This window comes from Chenopodium album, chromosome 25 (genome assembly GCF_948465745.1).
Source record: "Chenopodium album chromosome 25, dcCheAlbu1.1, whole genome shotgun sequence".
Taxonomy (NCBI): Eukaryota; Viridiplantae; Streptophyta; class Magnoliopsida; order Caryophyllales; family Amaranthaceae; genus Chenopodium; species Chenopodium album.
Genome location: NC_137858.1, coordinates 2,657,765 through 2,674,932, shown reverse-complemented (window position 1 = coordinate 2,674,932; position 17,168 = coordinate 2,657,765). Strand labels below are relative to the sequence as shown.

The window sequence follows — 17,168 nt, the reverse complement described above, 5'->3', positions numbered from 1 at the left end:
CATACTCCCAAAGTCCGAATTTCCCAAATTCAATTTCTACTTCATTTCCTCTCTAGAGAGAAGAAAGCTAAAGGGGTGGTGCGACTGTGAATGCAGAGGTTTTGCTGGGGTTTTACCATTTTACCTCAACTGCCGACGAAGGTAAGCTGCTAAATCTTTCTCTCTCTTCTTTTTTATCAATGCCCATCTTTAATTTTTTTTTTATTTTTTATTTTTATCATATTCTAATTATTCAATGAAATGGATGAACCAGCATTTTGTTTCACTATTAATAAGATTATAACTTTGTAATTGAAATTCATTTTCTGTTAATTTCACTTCTCGCATTGCTTTTAATTTTCTCTGTTCATCATAATCTATTTGCATCTGATTTGAGATTTAGAAGTCCTGTGTTGATTGATGGTACATAGAAGACAATATTCTTTGTGGGTATTTTAGATTATATAGAAAAAGTTAGGATTTTGTCTAGATTTACATCATATTTGTTGATGTAAATTGATTTTTTATTGTATAATCAGGTCTCTCTTTAACACCCACCTTTGAAATCAAAAGGAATTGCATATCTTCAGCTTAGGATTTATTGTAGTTGGGAGAGATGTTTAGGGTTTATGTTAGTAAAAGATTAACCAGCTCTGATACAACTATTGGGAATTTAAGCCACCAATTTTTGCAACGATGTTCTGTGAGTGGTACTGCAAAAGGTAAAGGAAAGGTCAAGGCTGCGCAGGAATTGAAGAAGAAATCCAAGAAGGCGCCGAAGAAAGGAGCAGTGGCAGATACCGGAGGGGGCCGTAAGTCCGGGTTGGCTGCTGAGCTTGAAGAGATGGCCAAAAAGTGCTTGAATTCTCCAACCCCAATAAGGTTTTTGAAGCCTAAGGAGAGGGCACGTGAGGCAGCTCGTGAGAAATTAGGGCTTATAAGCAAAGAGCGCCAGAGGGAGATGGATATATTGAAGAAACAAGCCAAAGAAGGAACTGGTTTTGAGAAGCCATCGATGATGGGTACCCCGGGTTTGGATTTGATTTCCTTGGGTATAGTTGATGCTGATGCTATTCCAAAGTATGAGCTGACAGTTGAAGATGGTCGTCGACTTGCTAAAGAGTATAGTAGGGTTTTGATGAGAAGGCATCGGGCAAGGCAAAAGGCAGAGACTACGCTTCTGAGATTGAAGAAAGAGGCGATTGAGGCTTTGCCTGAACCTTTGAAAGCAGCAGCTTTGGTCCCCGATATGGCTCCATTCCCTGCAAATCGGTTTATGGCTACACTGACACCACCAATTGAAGGGTATATTGACAAAATTAGGGAGGCGGCTGAAAGGACATCCGGGAAGGCAAAGCTCAGATGATTTTTTGTTCAGGTACTATATTACCAAAATTTTTGTTCTGTTTTGCATTTCTTTGACAGCTGACTGATGATTTTGGACATACTAGCTAATGCCTGTGTTTTATCGAGTAATTTGCTATGCTGGTAATCCGTTACTACTCTGTATTATTGGGCATGTGTTCTAAACTGATAATCTTCACTTGTGGAATACATGGTTAGAACCAAATTGCTCCAGCAAAGTATTTGTTGCTTAACTTTCAACTAAAGAAGCAATTGATTTCTAGAAATCTATGATGATTATGGTTTGGGAATTACAATTAAGAACCTATGCATATTAACATGATTATATCTGTTAGAACTCTTGTGTTTGCATATATCATTATGTTTGGATATCTTTGTACTTCACTTCTTCTAGCAACCAAAGTGGGTAGTTGCTTCCCCTTACAGACATTATTTCATAAATTAGCAAAGTTTTTTATGAGCAGGGATATAAAGCTGCACTTAAAGTCTAATTTTAATAAAACAGTGAATTCATTATCACACTTTACCCTTCATGTTAAAATCATAATTACTTTAAAACCGGTAAAGTTATGCAAAATGACTACTTGTTGGAGGTAATAATAGGTTTTGGAGGCACTTAGCTGAAGTTGAACCATGAATGTGAGTTGGGAAAGATAGTTTCATTAACCTGTGTTAACAAGCATCATTTTCCTTTTAGGCTTAAAATGAAGAAAGAAATTGTTCTGAAACTCAGAAAATAGATGGTGATAGCAAGGAATGGAAATTAAAGGCTCCATTTTTCTGTCCTTCACACGGCATGCTTGGACTATAGGGATAAAAGAAATGATAATGAGTTTGATGGGATTAGAGAGTGGTAGAAGGGATGAAGTTATAATGCTAGGGAAAGAGGGAATGGGATGTATTACAGTATTACCCCCATTCCTCCCATTCCACATATCACCACTACCCCATTATACAAAGCTCCTAATCCAAGTATACCCTCAAAATAGATGGTAAGATGGATGATCCTTTTTCCTGTGTAGAGCTGTACTTAAAGATGGGCATGGGCCGTGCCGTGAACAAAAATCTGGAAATCGGCACGGGCACGGCACGAGGCACTGTGGTCGGCCCGTGGGTCGGTACGCCGGCACGACACGTGGCACGGCCTGGCACGACACTAGTAATTTAATTTTTATTATATGTATTGTTGTTTTTTGCTAAATTAATAAAATTATTTATATAAACTTAAACATAATTAGATAAATAATTTATATAACCTTAATTAAAATAAAGTTGTTCAAAACAAAATAATTAACATTAACATAAACATAAACATAAATTAATAACATCATTTATATAAAATTAAGCTGTACTTAAAATATTTATATATCGTTTTTTATTTACGTTTTTTATCGTGCCGTGGGCTGGGTGTGCCAAATTAAGGCACGGCACGGCACACCCACCACCGCGGCACGGCCCGCGGCGGCACGGCACGGCCCGTTGCCCATCTTTAGCTGTACTTAACACGCATTTCAAACAGTTTAACAAGAAACAGTTTAAAATGGGATGATACACAACTGTGATATTGCATAATATAGTTAGTAGAGACTAAAAGACTCCGTTATGTACTTAAGAGGGTTGTAGAAAGGTTGTCTAGATGAGATGTTTTCCTTATGTCTATGCATTAGATGTTGATTACATAAGTGGACTGTACTCCTTGTTTTTAGTATTTGTGCTTGACATGTGCATTTAAGGTAGGAATGGTTATGCCTCAACTCTCTAAACTAACCTTGTCATATGTACTGCCTATTGAGATCCCTCTTGAAGGCTACCTCATACAAGAGCCAACCAGCAGCTGACAATTTTTTCCATGAATTAGAGGGAAGTTCTATTACATTACAAAACCAAGGGAAAGTTCCTGGTACCCGGTAGCAATCCAAGATCTACCATATTGTTCATCGATTTATTTATGACAACAATCCTGAAATTACATTAGGATTCCCAATTATGACATTAAACTCACTGTCAAGAGACTCTTCCAAGCTCAATGATTAATTGTAAGCTGAAATTGGAAGGATGTCTCGATAAATTGGCCTAATGACTTTAGAGAATGAAGACGACACAAGATCCAAGACCAGAAATTTGAACACTGTTTGAAAGATTGGGAACTACAGGTGCTAGTTTCAGACTTTCAGGCAGGTTCATGATAGGCAAATCAAACCATAGTTTGGACCTGGGTTGCCCTTAGATATCTCATTCATTCTTGCTTTTTTGGGACCCTTGTAAAGTTGTAAGGGCTTATTGTGAATTTTCATGCTAAACAACAGTTTTAGAACTTTATACTTTTCACTCACCTTATAATCTCCATGCCATTTCTCTGTGTGACACTATAATAAGGGGCAGAGGGAGTGAAGGCCGTAATTTATGCCCTGAAAACCCTTCCAGGGACACGACAGATCTCAACCTTGAGTCATTAGAAAGTTGGAAATGTTGAATGATGTCTAGTATCATAAATAGTACTTAATCCAACTTTTTCTGTCCTAAACAAATGGTATAAGTCCTAAACAAATGGTGGAACATCTGTTGAAAATTGGAAAGAAAATTGGTCTCTCTCTCAAGCAGGCATTCTAAGGCCGCTAATGGATTTAATGCTAGTCCTAACTATATATGACCTGCAAGATCTGTTATTGACCTTACGAATGCTTATGCCCTGGAGATCCTATGGGGACAACTGCCTGTTCTTGTGAGCAATTTGAGTGAAGCTGCATCTGATCTCAAACCATTATCAACACTTATGTACATGGTAAGAGCCATGAGTCGGTAACAGACGCATATCATCATGTATTGTTTGATCATACAGAGTGATATTATAAATTGGCTGATATAATGACTTGTAGGCTGTTCTCCAGGGTAAATGCCTTCCTACATATATAATGCCACCTTCTTTGTTATGCTGATAGAGTCATTTGAGTCATGTTGCGGACAGTTGAGTCAGCTGTGTTGCATCTGCTGGAGTTGTAGGTTGATGTAAACCCAAGATAACAAAGAGAAATTGTACTCAAACGAGAATACTATCCACATTAATGCTTTCATTGTAATTATAATGCCTCCAAAATTCTACCTCTTTTATTTTAACTGACATCTTGCAGATCTTTGTATTTCAGATTCCGATGAAATGGAGCCTCAGACTGTTGCGCAAGGCGAACATTAAGAGTGTACCTGGCTTACGACAACGGAGTTACAAATTGAATAACTTGGTGCTTGTTAGGGATAGACCATTTATCCTTTCATATAGATAATCTTGTTCTGTCGCACAGCTTTTGTGGTGCTCAGCATGCTGCATTCTTATCACAAACTTTTGTTTCTCTTGCCTTTATTTGTTACTGGTATATTAGAGTAAGATTTTTTTTAATAACTTTTTTTCTATAAGAGGTAAGAAGAACAATTGATGGATACTTGTCAAAGTAGTACCTCAGCTAATAGAAATTTGAATTTTTCGGTCAGCTCTCCACAATATGTTCTGATCTGTACAATAATCATCTGTTCGAGCGATTGTGGGAAATTTTGCAAAAGCGACTGATTAAATTTTACAATTTGATTTTGCACAAAGTAAAGCCAGAATTGTTAATTATGAAGAACCATCACCCTACACATAATTTTAAACCACTCCGAGTTGTTATCTGTATTAGCATCTCTCAAGGATTGCCAAAAAACATACCAAATCCCTTGGTACTCTACTATGCACAAAATTGAGCTGAACTCCAAACAAACCGAGTTAATCTAAACTCAATAATATGACCAATGTGACTCAATTTGTTACAAATTCATAATTTACCTAACGTTGAGAACAAATTATTTCTTAACCATCCTCCATTTTGAATTCAACATATCGCTTTCGCCTAAATACCAAATTAGGAATATTAATTTGCACTTGAATTCTGTCTTCAACATATATAGAGTACATTCTAGGCAAGTAAATTCTTTAAATCAGTTGAAAATCGGAGCAATATTTTCAAGTTTCAACACATACTACACAAGGAGGATAATCTAGAGATGGACTGTATTTATTGAGCCATCAAATGCCTTGAGCATAAATATATCAAACAATTACCACTCAAATAGTAATTCACGCATGTAAAGAGATTAGTACATCAATTTCTTTTAATCAAACTCAGAAATTGTAGTTGACAATAAAGGTTCGGCAAATATAAAATTGCATTTTAAGCAGAACAAACTTAAATTGCTCATATCTTATCGATATCTTCATCCTCAAACTCAATGTAGTCTTCTTCAGCACCCTCTTCGTCCTCATCCATGGTATTACTAATACCTTCGTTAAGCCTGATGTTGTCAGGCAACTCACCATAAGCCTTCAGCAACCTGGCTTCATCGGGCATGTACTTAAGGATAACATCGGCCTTGTCATCCTATGTACACAAACATAAACAAAGTTTTATCTCAATTGCACAACCAAGCAAAACAACCAACCCATTCTCACAAGTATGTATTACGCCATATCACATAAAGCAACTAAGCAAGACAGCACTACACATCTACACTCTAGTCATCGCGACAAAAACACAATCAATAACCGCGTGTAATCTCAATTGCACAACCGAGCAATCAACCAAATTCATCCTCAATTTCTCATATGTATGATTAATTGCATTAAAGCAAGACAAAACTCTACCTCAACCCCCCTCTAGTCAGTATTGAATTATTGATGGTCATTGCGACGAATATACAATCAAAAACAGAGTTTAACCTCATAGTCATAAGTATGATTAATTACATAAAAGCAAGCTAAAAAACATACTCTTCAACATTACTCTAGTCAATATTGATGGCCAAAAAACACAATTAAAATAATCCTCTTTTTTCCCCAATTATTGAATAGAAGATTACATACTAATCTAATACTAACACAATCATCGTCAATCACAAGCAGACTACCGTTCAATGGATTGAATTATACCATAAACACAGCTAATTCCGTGTTAAATTGGCAAAATCTTTCGTATTTTCCAGTATTTCACCTCTTTAGATTAATAATTTATAATATAACAAACAAATAAAATCAATCAAAGCATAAAAAAAACAATAAAATTCATGAATAATCAAGCTCGTAATCTTTTTTGACCCAAAAAAAAAAAAAAAAAATCAAACAATTTTGCCTTCTCTTTGAATTTCTTAAATCCAATCAAAATTCAAAAATAGCACAGAAAATCAATCAATTCAACAACAACAAACCCTAGCCAAAAAAATCGAAGAAAAAGTCGAAAAAAAAACCTGATAATCACGGAGACCAACGAGGATGATATCACCAGCAGCGATCCAGACTTTCTTATGCATCTTACCACGAATATGACAAAGACGCTTAGCATTATCAATACACATAGCTTCACATCGGCCATTACCAAGCATACGAAGAACTTGAGCGTATTCCTGTCCATCTTCTTTGAATACAAGTTCTCTCTTTTCATCATCAGCTTCGTTCTTACCTCTCTTCCTGTTCTTTCCTCCCTTTCCCTTGTTCTTCGGCATCTTCGACTCTTTCTCTCTCTTCTCTTTCTCTCTCTTCTCTTTCTCTCTCTAACAGGAAACCCTAGAACGGACGGTTCTGATTGATTTGGGTGTTTCTAGGTTTTCCTTTCCCTCTTTTCTTCTTTCAATTCGGAATTTCAGAATAGAAATAATAATAATAATAGATGAGGTCGATTTTGTTCCTTACTTATATTGTTTTTTTTTTTTAATTCGTGTTCAAATCGGATTTTAGGGGGTTTATATAGATAGCGTGGAGGCCACGGAGTATCTCATCTTGGGTCGGTTATGCTTTTTTCAATGGGCTAGTGATGGCGGTTTTGTTTGTGGGCCTTTGGGTCGAATCAGATTCCGGATCTATAGATACTTAGGCTCTGTTCTCTTCAGCTAAAAAAAATAGGATTTATAAGTTCAGATAAGATAAATTTATGAACAATAAGTTTGGATGAAATCTTACAAGGGACACATAAGTTTTTTATTACAACTAAAATACAGAGTAGACTAAGTTCAAATAAGTAAACTAGGTTAATATAATATATTTTTAATCCAACTGATTTCATCATAGCGTACAAATTATTCCAAATGAAACTTTATTGTCGATATACAATAACAAATTTTGATAACTTCTATTAAGTTTAATTTACATAAGTGGAAATCGAGTGAATAAAACATATGAAATCTTTATGTTTAAAATAGGCAATGCTCAAAAAGGGTGACCATTGATGAAGAATCGATTCCGAACGACAATGCTAGAGAGGTGGTGAGCGATCCGTACTTGAGTGTAAAATACACTTCTCTTCTCGAATATTATGAAAAGTACTCGTAAAATTTCAAAGGAAATAAAACATCCATTAATTACGAAACCATACTACAAAGTACATACAGTTTAATCTTGCACCTAGAGTTAGCCCAATTTCCAGGATAATTAGAGAGGATTTCAAAATAAAATACTATCTAATTTTGTTAATTTCAATCAACTTAACTAAATGATCTGGTAAGTGATAACAGATGAGAATACTACATAATCAACTTTATCGTATATAGCATATAATCCTCTATAAACAAAGAATAAGGCAAGGCTTTCATACTTTAGGCATTTGAGCATTTCATGTAGAAATGAAGAATGAGTAATCCCATACTGGAGCAGCATAACAAGGGTTAATACAACATCTCAAGCACATTTACATTGAGTCTCCTCTGCTTTACAGGTCTATCGGCAAGGACAACATTGTGAGATCCCATTAATTTTGATCTCTCACATACTAAACGAAAGTTACATGTTAGCTCGTCTATATTGCCCTAAAATGTATGGTTCCTGAGAAGCCCTAAAAAGGGAAAGTAACAATAACACAAAAGTTTTCAAGGATAGCAAAGATTGCCAAAAGTTTTATGAGGAAGAAATAAATTCAAGTCAATGCCTAATGGTGAGCTCGGCTCTAAGATGCAGGATGCCATTGATGAAATAAAGGCTATCTTCTGCCATAAACGAGGTCCATGGTATCCCAAACAGATTTCTGTAACCAACTGCTTTACCCCCCATAAATGTGTAGTTTCCTTTGTATTTGCTCTGAAAGTCTTCTGTGGGCTTCGACCTTGCAGCAAACTCGTAGTCAACAGCAAATGTTACAGACCCTTTCTCCTGCATTCCCAGGAACAACCCAAAACAATGAAAAGAGCTCTGCTGATCCATGTTGCAATGGGCTGAAAGAAAGAATCCTTGCCCACCTAAATGAAATGCTTGAGAATATACACGACCAGATGGGAACAGATTTGCACACTCCTCCCTCTTCAAATCCAAGTACACAACACACTGCTGGCGGGGAAGTTCAAACTCAACCACCTTAACAGGCCGATACTTGTAAGCACGTTCTAAAAAGCGACGGTTTGTGGAAGCAGATTCTTCTGCAGCCAATATTCGTTGTCGATGTGGAGCCTCTGCCTTAAAGAAGAGTGCCTCGAGAACAAGCTTGGATGACACCTCATGATCAAAGTCTGGACAGCTTAGAACCTTTCTCAACTTCCGGCAGGTCATGTATGGAAAGCGAATGAATCGACCAAGACGGGTGGCCAAAATTTCACGGCGCTCCTCTAGTTTCGGGAATTGAGTCCTGACCCACTTCAAGACAAAGTCATAAACTGCATCCTCTGATGCCACTTGAAGATCATCACTGCAAAGAATAGCCTCAATTCCAGCAATGGGTAAAGCCATGACCTCTTCTTGGAACCTTCAAAGAATTAAAACTCACATTGAGACCTTTCAACAACAACAAAAATTAACCAAAGTAATCACTCATGCAAGAAAGAAGCAAGCTCAAGATCAAAGAGGGAAAAACATATTTGGAATTACAGCAATAATAGAGCTCTTATTTGGAGATTCTTCAGAAGTGATAAAACACATACTTGGAAATATCCTTGTAACGATCAGCAAGGTATTGCTTCGCTGCATCGGTCAATGGCTGAACTGCCTCAGCCATTAAAACACTGGACGGAAGCTCAAGATAAAGTAGAGCAGACTCGGGGGTCATAGGCAAATTACGCAACAAACGACTACAATATCTCATACATGAAGCCACCTCGAATTTATCCGCAGCCATTAATACGTCAAGCAAAGCTGGGGCTGTATTTGCAGATAAGGTGTTGCTGTACATGAAGTTCAGAAGTTCCATTAGAGCAGCTTCCTCTGTTATAAAAAAAGCAGCAACGTACTGTGAGAAAATCTTTCACTTCAAAGCAAGATGGTCAGCCAACCAGTTTCTCGCAGAGGATGGGTAAGAAGATGTCACCGACATGCATTTAAACAAAACTTAAAAGGAGCTGGACAATTGATCAGCAACAGCAAGTAAAGTTTGAGAGCATACCGGATGCATTAATGCGTAAAGTCACATGCCTCTGTTCAGACTCCCTCATACCATTCGAGAATAGCTGCACCACAATAAACAATAGGAAATAAAAGTATCACCAACTAGGACTTGTATAAGTTTATTTGAAGTGGTGTGACTAGCAAAAGAGAAAGTATAAGTTATATCAATCAAAACCTTAATCCCATAAGTGGAGTCGGCTACATAAACCAAAAGTGATTATTCATTATAGATAGTATAAGCTACCTTGTAGAAAAAAGGACTTTTGGCTGCTAAGATAGGAGAACTGATATGCAAGGTTTGCACGCTCACGATTGTTGTACATTCCATGCTCCACGATGAATCATTGCTATTGGCTCCTTCATCTCCTATACAGTCACAAAAGGAAACTATGAATATAAGTATATAACAACCTACACTATAAATAGGACCAAAAAAAAAGTATGATGTCTAATCAAATATAGGTTTTTCAAAAAGATTAACATCTAGGAACTGAGTTACAGCTTCAGCTCCTTCTCCCAGAGGCAGGCTTGTGGACCTTGGATGAAAGGAGTTGTGCAAGATCTTATTAAAGTTCCTAGAGCACGAAGATAATAAGGATCAAATAGGAAAATTCCTTACACCACATTTAAATGGAATCTCATTAGATAAGCAGTACAATGATAAAACAACAATTAAGACACTTGCTATTGGAATAGTTGATCATTATATAATGGTAGCACCAACATCTCTTGCATGTTATTATGTTTAAGGCTCAAGTGCTCATTCAAAGGGTGATACCAACTCCGTCAGTTGTATACACTAAGCATAGATTTATCAGGTGTCTACAATTCAGAGTTTAATGGAGACTTCAGAACAAGAAGAACAAAGATGTATAGATACTCATGAAATAATCACGAAGCCAGCAGTTTTATAATCTGTACTTTTCGTCAGAATCTTGACTATGACCTCATAACTGGAAAGTACTAACAAGACAGTATTTGAACTTTACGCAAACAAATCTGCAATTCTCCTCAGATATAGAAATCGAAAATCACTAAAAAGATCAGCAGTGTCGTAAAATTATTTTCAAAATGAATTTAAATTCAGAGCTGAAAGTGTGCAAATGAGAGTTGAAATATTCAACCACCTGAAGGTACTTCTTCAACCATCGCAACAGCTTCCTCATCATCATTTTCACATGCTAAAACATCATCGCCTTCATATTGATTCAAAACCTGCTCCTCAGGACACACAGTAACTTCTGTACCTGATGAGACATAAAATAAGTAAACAATGATCACATAGATACCCTTAGTTAAACACGAAGCCGAGCATACAATTCACAGAACTAAAAGCACTAATCCATTAACTGATATACACAAGGTCCATTCTTAAATCTTAATAAAGGTTTTTTGAACAAGGTTCTGTTGGAAATACAGAAGAAAAAGTACCACAAGTATTCCCATTCCCAACCTATGACACTTGCTCATTTCTCTTTATTTTCCATATTCCTGAAAGTAAACTTGAATAAAGCACACACATTGTAAATATAAGCAGCCCTTTGCCTTAACAATCTCATACAGTCATACACAGGAGATGGCAACAAACACACAAACAAATATATGGAACAGCACCTCATACTTACAAGCCATAACAAAAATACAATGTCAAGATTTCCAGAAGGAGGACGGAACCTAGATTCCTCAGCCCTTCAGTCAATCAACATTTCGCACCCGAAACAAGAACAATTTCCAGTCTCCCACACCAATTAAAGAGCAATTCAATATATAATCAAACCACGGACTAAGTAGCAGCTTATGTAAATTTCCCACTTCATAATTCTAATAATGCTCCTCCATAAACCAAATTCAAACTTCACCCTTCCAAAAACACTCAAAAAATTCCCTCATTTCTTATAAGTTCAATCATTATTCATGCAATTGGTTTGTAAATCAATAATTACTCTAATTCACCCAATTCATCTCCACCAAATCAAAAACAACCCAGAAAATCATTACACCTAACGTACAAAAAATCAAATGAACAACCAATTTCATCAAAACCCAGTTCAATTCCAAAACTAAAATTAAAAAAAAAAAAAAAAAAAAAAAAAAAAAAAAAAAAAAAAAATTGAAAAAATCATACCATCAACGTTATGATTATCAATGAGAACATCCTTCTTAAAATCCTCACGCCTACGCTTGCGATGACGAGCCCAATCAAAGAGACTACAACAACCATCAGCGTCGGATTTAGAATCGGAAGGTCCGGCCATAACCTCGATCCGAAGAACACGGTCCGAAAAATTGCTATCATTAAAAGCAAACCCGAAATTCCCCTCTTTCGGTGACCTATCATATTCTGATTCCATCACCGTTCTTGGATCGAACAAATCCCTGTTCATATTCTTCATTTTTCTGCAACAATTTATCCCCAATTTTTCTGGGAATTTTCAAATTTTGTAAAAACCCTAAAGAGCTAGGTTTTTTAATTGATTTTTTTTAAGAGGTAGAAGAAGAAGAGGAAGAAGAAGAAGAAGAAGATTCTTGTCTATCTATCTTCTTCTGTCTCCTCTCTTCTAAACTCTGTACAAATTCTTACAATATTTCGTAAAAAAAAAAAAAAGATTTTAATTTTAATTTTTTATAATAAATTAATTAAGACTTTAAGAGTGGGAAGATAAGGAGAAGAAAATGAAGTGTTCAACCTAAAAATAAATAATTGAGGGGTAGTTGTGCACCTAAGAATCCTAAGATTACAACATTTTAATTTTAAGCTGAGTAGGAAGGTTAAAGTTACTGGTTGTTTAAATTTTAAGAGATGACAGCTCAGAAGGTTCAACATGTGGCTGCTGATAATTGGTCTGTGGTTTGAGTAGAATGAGAATGGGAGGTGGTTTGACATTTTTGACTCTGGTATGTCAAATTAAATAACGTGTTTTAGGGGAAATAACAGTTACTGCGTTTTTTGACGAGAATTACCGCGTGAAGTATTGACCACCTAAAATTAGAGACATTTTCTTGTGTATAGGAAATGGACTAGAAATAGAACTGGCTTGGGTTAGTCCAAAGGCCCCAAAGATAAACCTGGCTACCAAGCATGGCACAAAAATGAGGATTCAAAGTGAAAATATATTGTTGAGACACATACATGTCATACTTGAGATGGTAATTTGGTCTTCCGGTTCAAGACCGGACATATTCATATAAAGAGTTGTTCGATTCAAGTATAATTTAGATTGAATTAATTCAAATGAGTACTTATTTAGTGTACGCTTGTATTACTAATTAGCTTATAATATATGAAGAAGTTTATCAATTATGAATGTACAAGTAAATTAATTTCAAACACCCTCTAGTCATATGGTATAAAGTTTGATACATTCAAGTTTCAGATCATCCAATTTCGGGTTGAAATGGATTCTTACAAATTTTGATTTTTTTTTTTTTTTTTATTTTTGGAAGCCAACCTAAAGTTAGTCATGTAACGGTCGTATGGCTGAACTACGGAGTAACACTAGCATATGATGCATGTGTGTAGTGTTAACCATAATATTCTCTATGGTTGCTTTGGCATAATTTGATGATACACTACTTAGCTTGTACCAACATAGGCCTTGTTTGATTTGATGTAAAATGTTTCCATGCAAAATCATTTTCCATTTTTTTGTTCTCATTCCTTTGTTTGGTTTGTGAAGGATTGGAAAACAACTTTCCCAATTATATCCTTTATGGTGGAAATTTTTTTCTTAATAAATCAAGGGAAGTCCTTACATCCTTTTTAAAATGGAAAAATTGCCTGGAATAATCCCACCTTTGGGCCATCCGCCCAAAATAATCCCACCTTTGGATTATTTTTTTAATAATCCGATCTTTATAGCCAATCCGCCACCAATGGTCCCAACCGGTCATGCAACTTGTTATAACAAGTTACTTGACACGTGGCGACTGGTGATTGGTCTTAAAAATAAATATGAAATAAAATAAATTTTTAACAAAAAATTAATATTTTTTAAAGAAAAAATTCAAAAAAAAAAAAAAAAAACCCACCCCAGCACCGCCTGACTCCCCATCTCTGCGACTCCGGCCACCAGAACCCACCCCAACGCCAGCATCGGGGTCCAACCCCAACCCCACATCCACCGCAACTCCAACCCCACCGTGACTCCAGCCCCAACCCAAACCCAACCCCAGCACGACTCTAACCCCACCGCGACTCCGTCCCGATCCCAACTTCCTGCAGTGCCGACGACCTCCTTCCCCTTCCCCGAACCACCAACCTCCATCCCACCACCACGAAAACCCTAAACTAAAGGTGGCCGGAAACACCTTGCAAACTCTCTAAAACCCTCGATCCCAGCCCCTTTCCCCTTTTCCGGCTACCTCCTTTTCCCACGCCTCGATTTATGGTTGTGTTGGATTAGAGGCGATGGAAAGGGGTGGTGAGGGTCGGAGAACGGCGCGCGGGGGGTCTTCGGTGTGCCTGGCTTCTCCGGGCCACGTCTGGTAGGGGCGGCGAGGTGGCTGTGGTGGCTAGGGTTGCTGTGAGGCGGTGTGGTGGCTAGTTTAATTTTTTTTAATTTTTTTAATTTTAAATTGTTAATTAATGTTAATTATTAATAATCAATTCTTAAAAACAAAGTTAAAATTAAAACTTATTTTTTGACCAATCACGTTGTGACACATGTAAATAAAACTTTTAAAAAAAAATTACCTACTCAACCGGTTACAGGTCAATTGGGACCATTGAGAGCGGCTTAGCTATAAAGGTCGGATTATTTAAAAATAATCCAAAGGTGGGATTATTTTGGGTGGACGGCCCAAAGGTGGGATTATTCCGGGCAATTTTTCCTTTTAAAATTCCTCTCCTTCATCCTCACATTTCCACTCCTTTTTTAATTTCTCTTTACCTTTTTCTTGATGAATCAAACAAAGGAAAACTAATTTGCAATTTTGGGCCTTGAAAAAATGTTTTTCATGAAGTATATTTTTTTATTGAAAGTGTTTTATATCAAACCAAACTAGTATGCATGATAGTTTTAGCAAACACCATACAATAGAATGCCATATTACTATACAATTAAACGTGTTTGATTGGAAATATACTCCCCATGCACGCTAAAATATTTCACAATTACACGTTTTGGGGTGTATTTGTACATAGGACCAAAAATTATAAGTACTCCCTCCGTGTTTTTTTAAATGTTACAGTTTGATCGACACATAGTTTTAGGCAATTCAATTAACTTAAATAAAATAAGAGGTAAGTGGAGTATTTGGAGTATTAAAAAATTGTAAAAGAAAGATAGTGAGGTTAATAGTTTATTGAAAAGTAATGAATGTGTGAGGAAAGATTTAATAAAAAAGTAGTGGGTTTGGGTGGGGACGATGAGAGGAGAGATATAATTTTTTTAATGTAGTTTTTTGCCAAAAAAAAAAGTGTAACACTTAAAAAAACACGGCCGAAAATGGGAAGTATAACACTTAAAAAAACACGGAGGTACTATATGTTATAAAAAAAAAGAACCAAAAAGAAAAAAAAAATGCTCTCTAAGGAAAATCAAGCGAATGCTCGTGCGAATGGAAATGGCAACTCTCAATCACCAGAGGAGAGAGACCAATTGATTCGATCTAACAAGAAACCTAAAAGAAAAATTACTCATGAAATCTTTGGAAATAGGAATTCACAAAACCCTGCAATGGAGGATACAAATATGGTGGAAGCAGACGGAGTTATTCAATCTCAAGGGGCTAATGCTACCATCAATAGACCTGTGCAACTAGGTTCTGGACAATCCTTTAGAGACATGCTTAGAGGATTATCGAATGGAAATGTTAATTCCCAATTGACAATCCCAATTGAGGAGGAGGAAGATGAGGAGGTATCTGATGATGAGGAAATCCCTGAGGAAATTCTGAAAGATGAGAGATGCCCTGTTATCCAATTGACCAAGGAAGAGAAAAGACTGTTAAGGAAACCATGGAAGGATTCTTTAATAATTAAGATGTTCAGTGGTAAGTTGGGTTATATGGGTTTGATGAGGCGTTTGAAGAAAAAATGGAACATCAAAGGGGATCTTGCTCTTACTGACATTGGATGTGATTTCTACATTGCTAGATTCACAAACTCAGCAGATTACAATTACGTTCTGACTCAAGGACCTTGGCTCCTTGATGATAATTATCTCACAATTAGGAAATGGGTTCCTAATTTCGTCCCGGACGAGTCTCCAATCAAAGTCCTAACAGCCTGGATTCGCATACCAAATTTTCCAGTTGAGTATTTTGACATCAATTTTCTGAATAAAATTGGTTCCAAGATAGGAAGAGTACTAAGAGTTGACAGAACAACTGCTCAAGCTGAGAGAGGTCAGTTTACTCGGCTTAGTGTTGAAATTGACTTATCGAAGCCTCTGTTATCCAAGTTCTGGCTCAAGGGACGCATATGGAGAATTCAATATGAAGGCATCCGAATGGTATGCTTTAAGTGTGGAAAATTGGGGCATGTAGAAGATGACTCTCCTGTGTCATCTTTAGCAGGGGAAAATTCTACAATGATTGTCCATAACAACCCTTTACATGGTGCTGCCAATAAGCCAGAAGAGACAGAAGATTTTGGCTCTTGGATGCTTGTCAAGAAGCCAGTGAGAAAAAGAAACACCAAGTCTGATAAGGTGGCGACAGAGGTGGTGAAAGACAAATTGGGGGGTGCTAAGGTGGTTGAACAGCCAGCTACAGTGACGGCAAAAGGGGGCGGATTTTTTGGAAAAAATAAATCTCCCGTAACTAACGGAGACAATCAAGGAGGAGGGTCAAGATTCAATATTCTGCAAAATCAGGAAGAGGAAACCGTGGCTGCAGAAAAGGATAAGAATGATGAACTGGAAGATTGTGCGGAAATCTCTAAGGATAGTTTCGGAAATTTTTCGAATGCTATCAATTTAGGTGATATTTCACAAAAAGATATGCAAGGGGAGGATATTCCATTTATTTTTAATATCAATAATCCCACCCCAAAGCAACATAATATTCACTCAAAAAATATTCCCAAAAAAATCCATCAAGAGAAAAAGAAAGTAGCTGCTCAAGGAATTAATATTCCGCTACTAGATAGCACCAACATAGCAAGCCCAAAATTTCCTATTGTGACCAAACAGAAGAAACCCAGTGTGCAAGGAAAAGAAAATTTGGAATCCAACTTCGAGACCTCAAAAAGCAACCCAAAAGCCACAGAAGATATCCCTATGCAAATTGAGGAAACAGAGAAGCAATCTCGAAGCCAACTTGAAGAATCTCTAGCTAATTCTCATGTCTCGAACTCCCTTTCCAATCACACTAACAATACCTCCGGAGAAGGTATTATGTGTGGGTATGCCAATGGATCAACCGTACCTAGTCACTATGTGTCCAATACTCCATACATTGGAGATGCAAATGCAATCGATGTTACCACCAATCTCGAACC

General features: G+C 36.8%; 3 protein-coding genes across 5 annotated transcripts; 1 reads left to right on the top strand and 2 right to left on the bottom strand.

Annotated features, from left to right (window-relative positions):
* On the top strand, window positions 1-4,826 carry LOC145614967 (uncharacterized). Of its 2 annotated transcripts, none has more exons than XM_081670047.1 (3): window positions 1-141; window positions 519-1,357; window positions 4,488-4,826. In XM_081670047.1, the coding sequence occupies exon 2, from the start codon at window positions 596-598 to the stop codon at window positions 1,343-1,345; it is 750 nt and encodes a 249-aa protein (XP_081526173.1). In that variant the 5' UTR covers window positions 1-141; window positions 519-595; the 3' UTR covers window positions 1,346-1,357; window positions 4,488-4,826. The 2 variants fall into 2 exon arrangements, with proteins under 2 accessions (XP_081526173.1, XP_081526172.1); XM_081670046.1 differs by having other exon boundaries at window positions 4,473-4,826.
* Window positions 4,827-5,420: 594 nt separating this feature from the next.
* On the bottom strand, window positions 5,421-7,018 carry LOC145614971 (eukaryotic translation initiation factor 1A-like). Its single transcript, XM_081670051.1, has 2 exons — window positions 6,613-7,018; window positions 5,421-5,750 (listed from the first exon to the last, which is right to left on the bottom strand). The coding sequence occupies exons 1-2, from the start codon at window positions 6,865-6,867 to the stop codon at window positions 5,568-5,570; spliced, it is 438 nt and encodes a 145-aa protein (XP_081526177.1). The 5' UTR covers window positions 6,868-7,018; the 3' UTR covers window positions 5,421-5,567.
* Window positions 7,019-7,981: 963 nt separating this feature from the next.
* Window positions 7,982-12,418, bottom strand: LOC145614966 (BTB/POZ domain-containing protein POB1-like). 2 transcript variants are annotated; one of them, XM_081670045.1, is made up of 6 exons: window positions 11,850-12,418; window positions 10,852-10,965; window positions 9,969-10,090; window positions 9,723-9,786; window positions 9,265-9,544; window positions 7,982-9,089 (listed from the first exon to the last, which is right to left on the bottom strand). In XM_081670045.1, the coding sequence occupies exons 1-6, from the start codon at window positions 12,115-12,117 to the stop codon at window positions 8,276-8,278; spliced, it is 1,662 nt and encodes a 553-aa protein (XP_081526171.1). In that variant the 5' UTR covers window positions 12,118-12,418; the 3' UTR covers window positions 7,982-8,275. The 2 variants fall into 2 exon arrangements, with proteins under 2 accessions (XP_081526171.1, XP_081526170.1); XM_081670044.1 differs by having other exon boundaries at window positions 10,852-10,971; window positions 11,850-12,413.
* Between the last annotated feature and the right edge of the window lie 4,750 nt (window positions 12,419-17,168).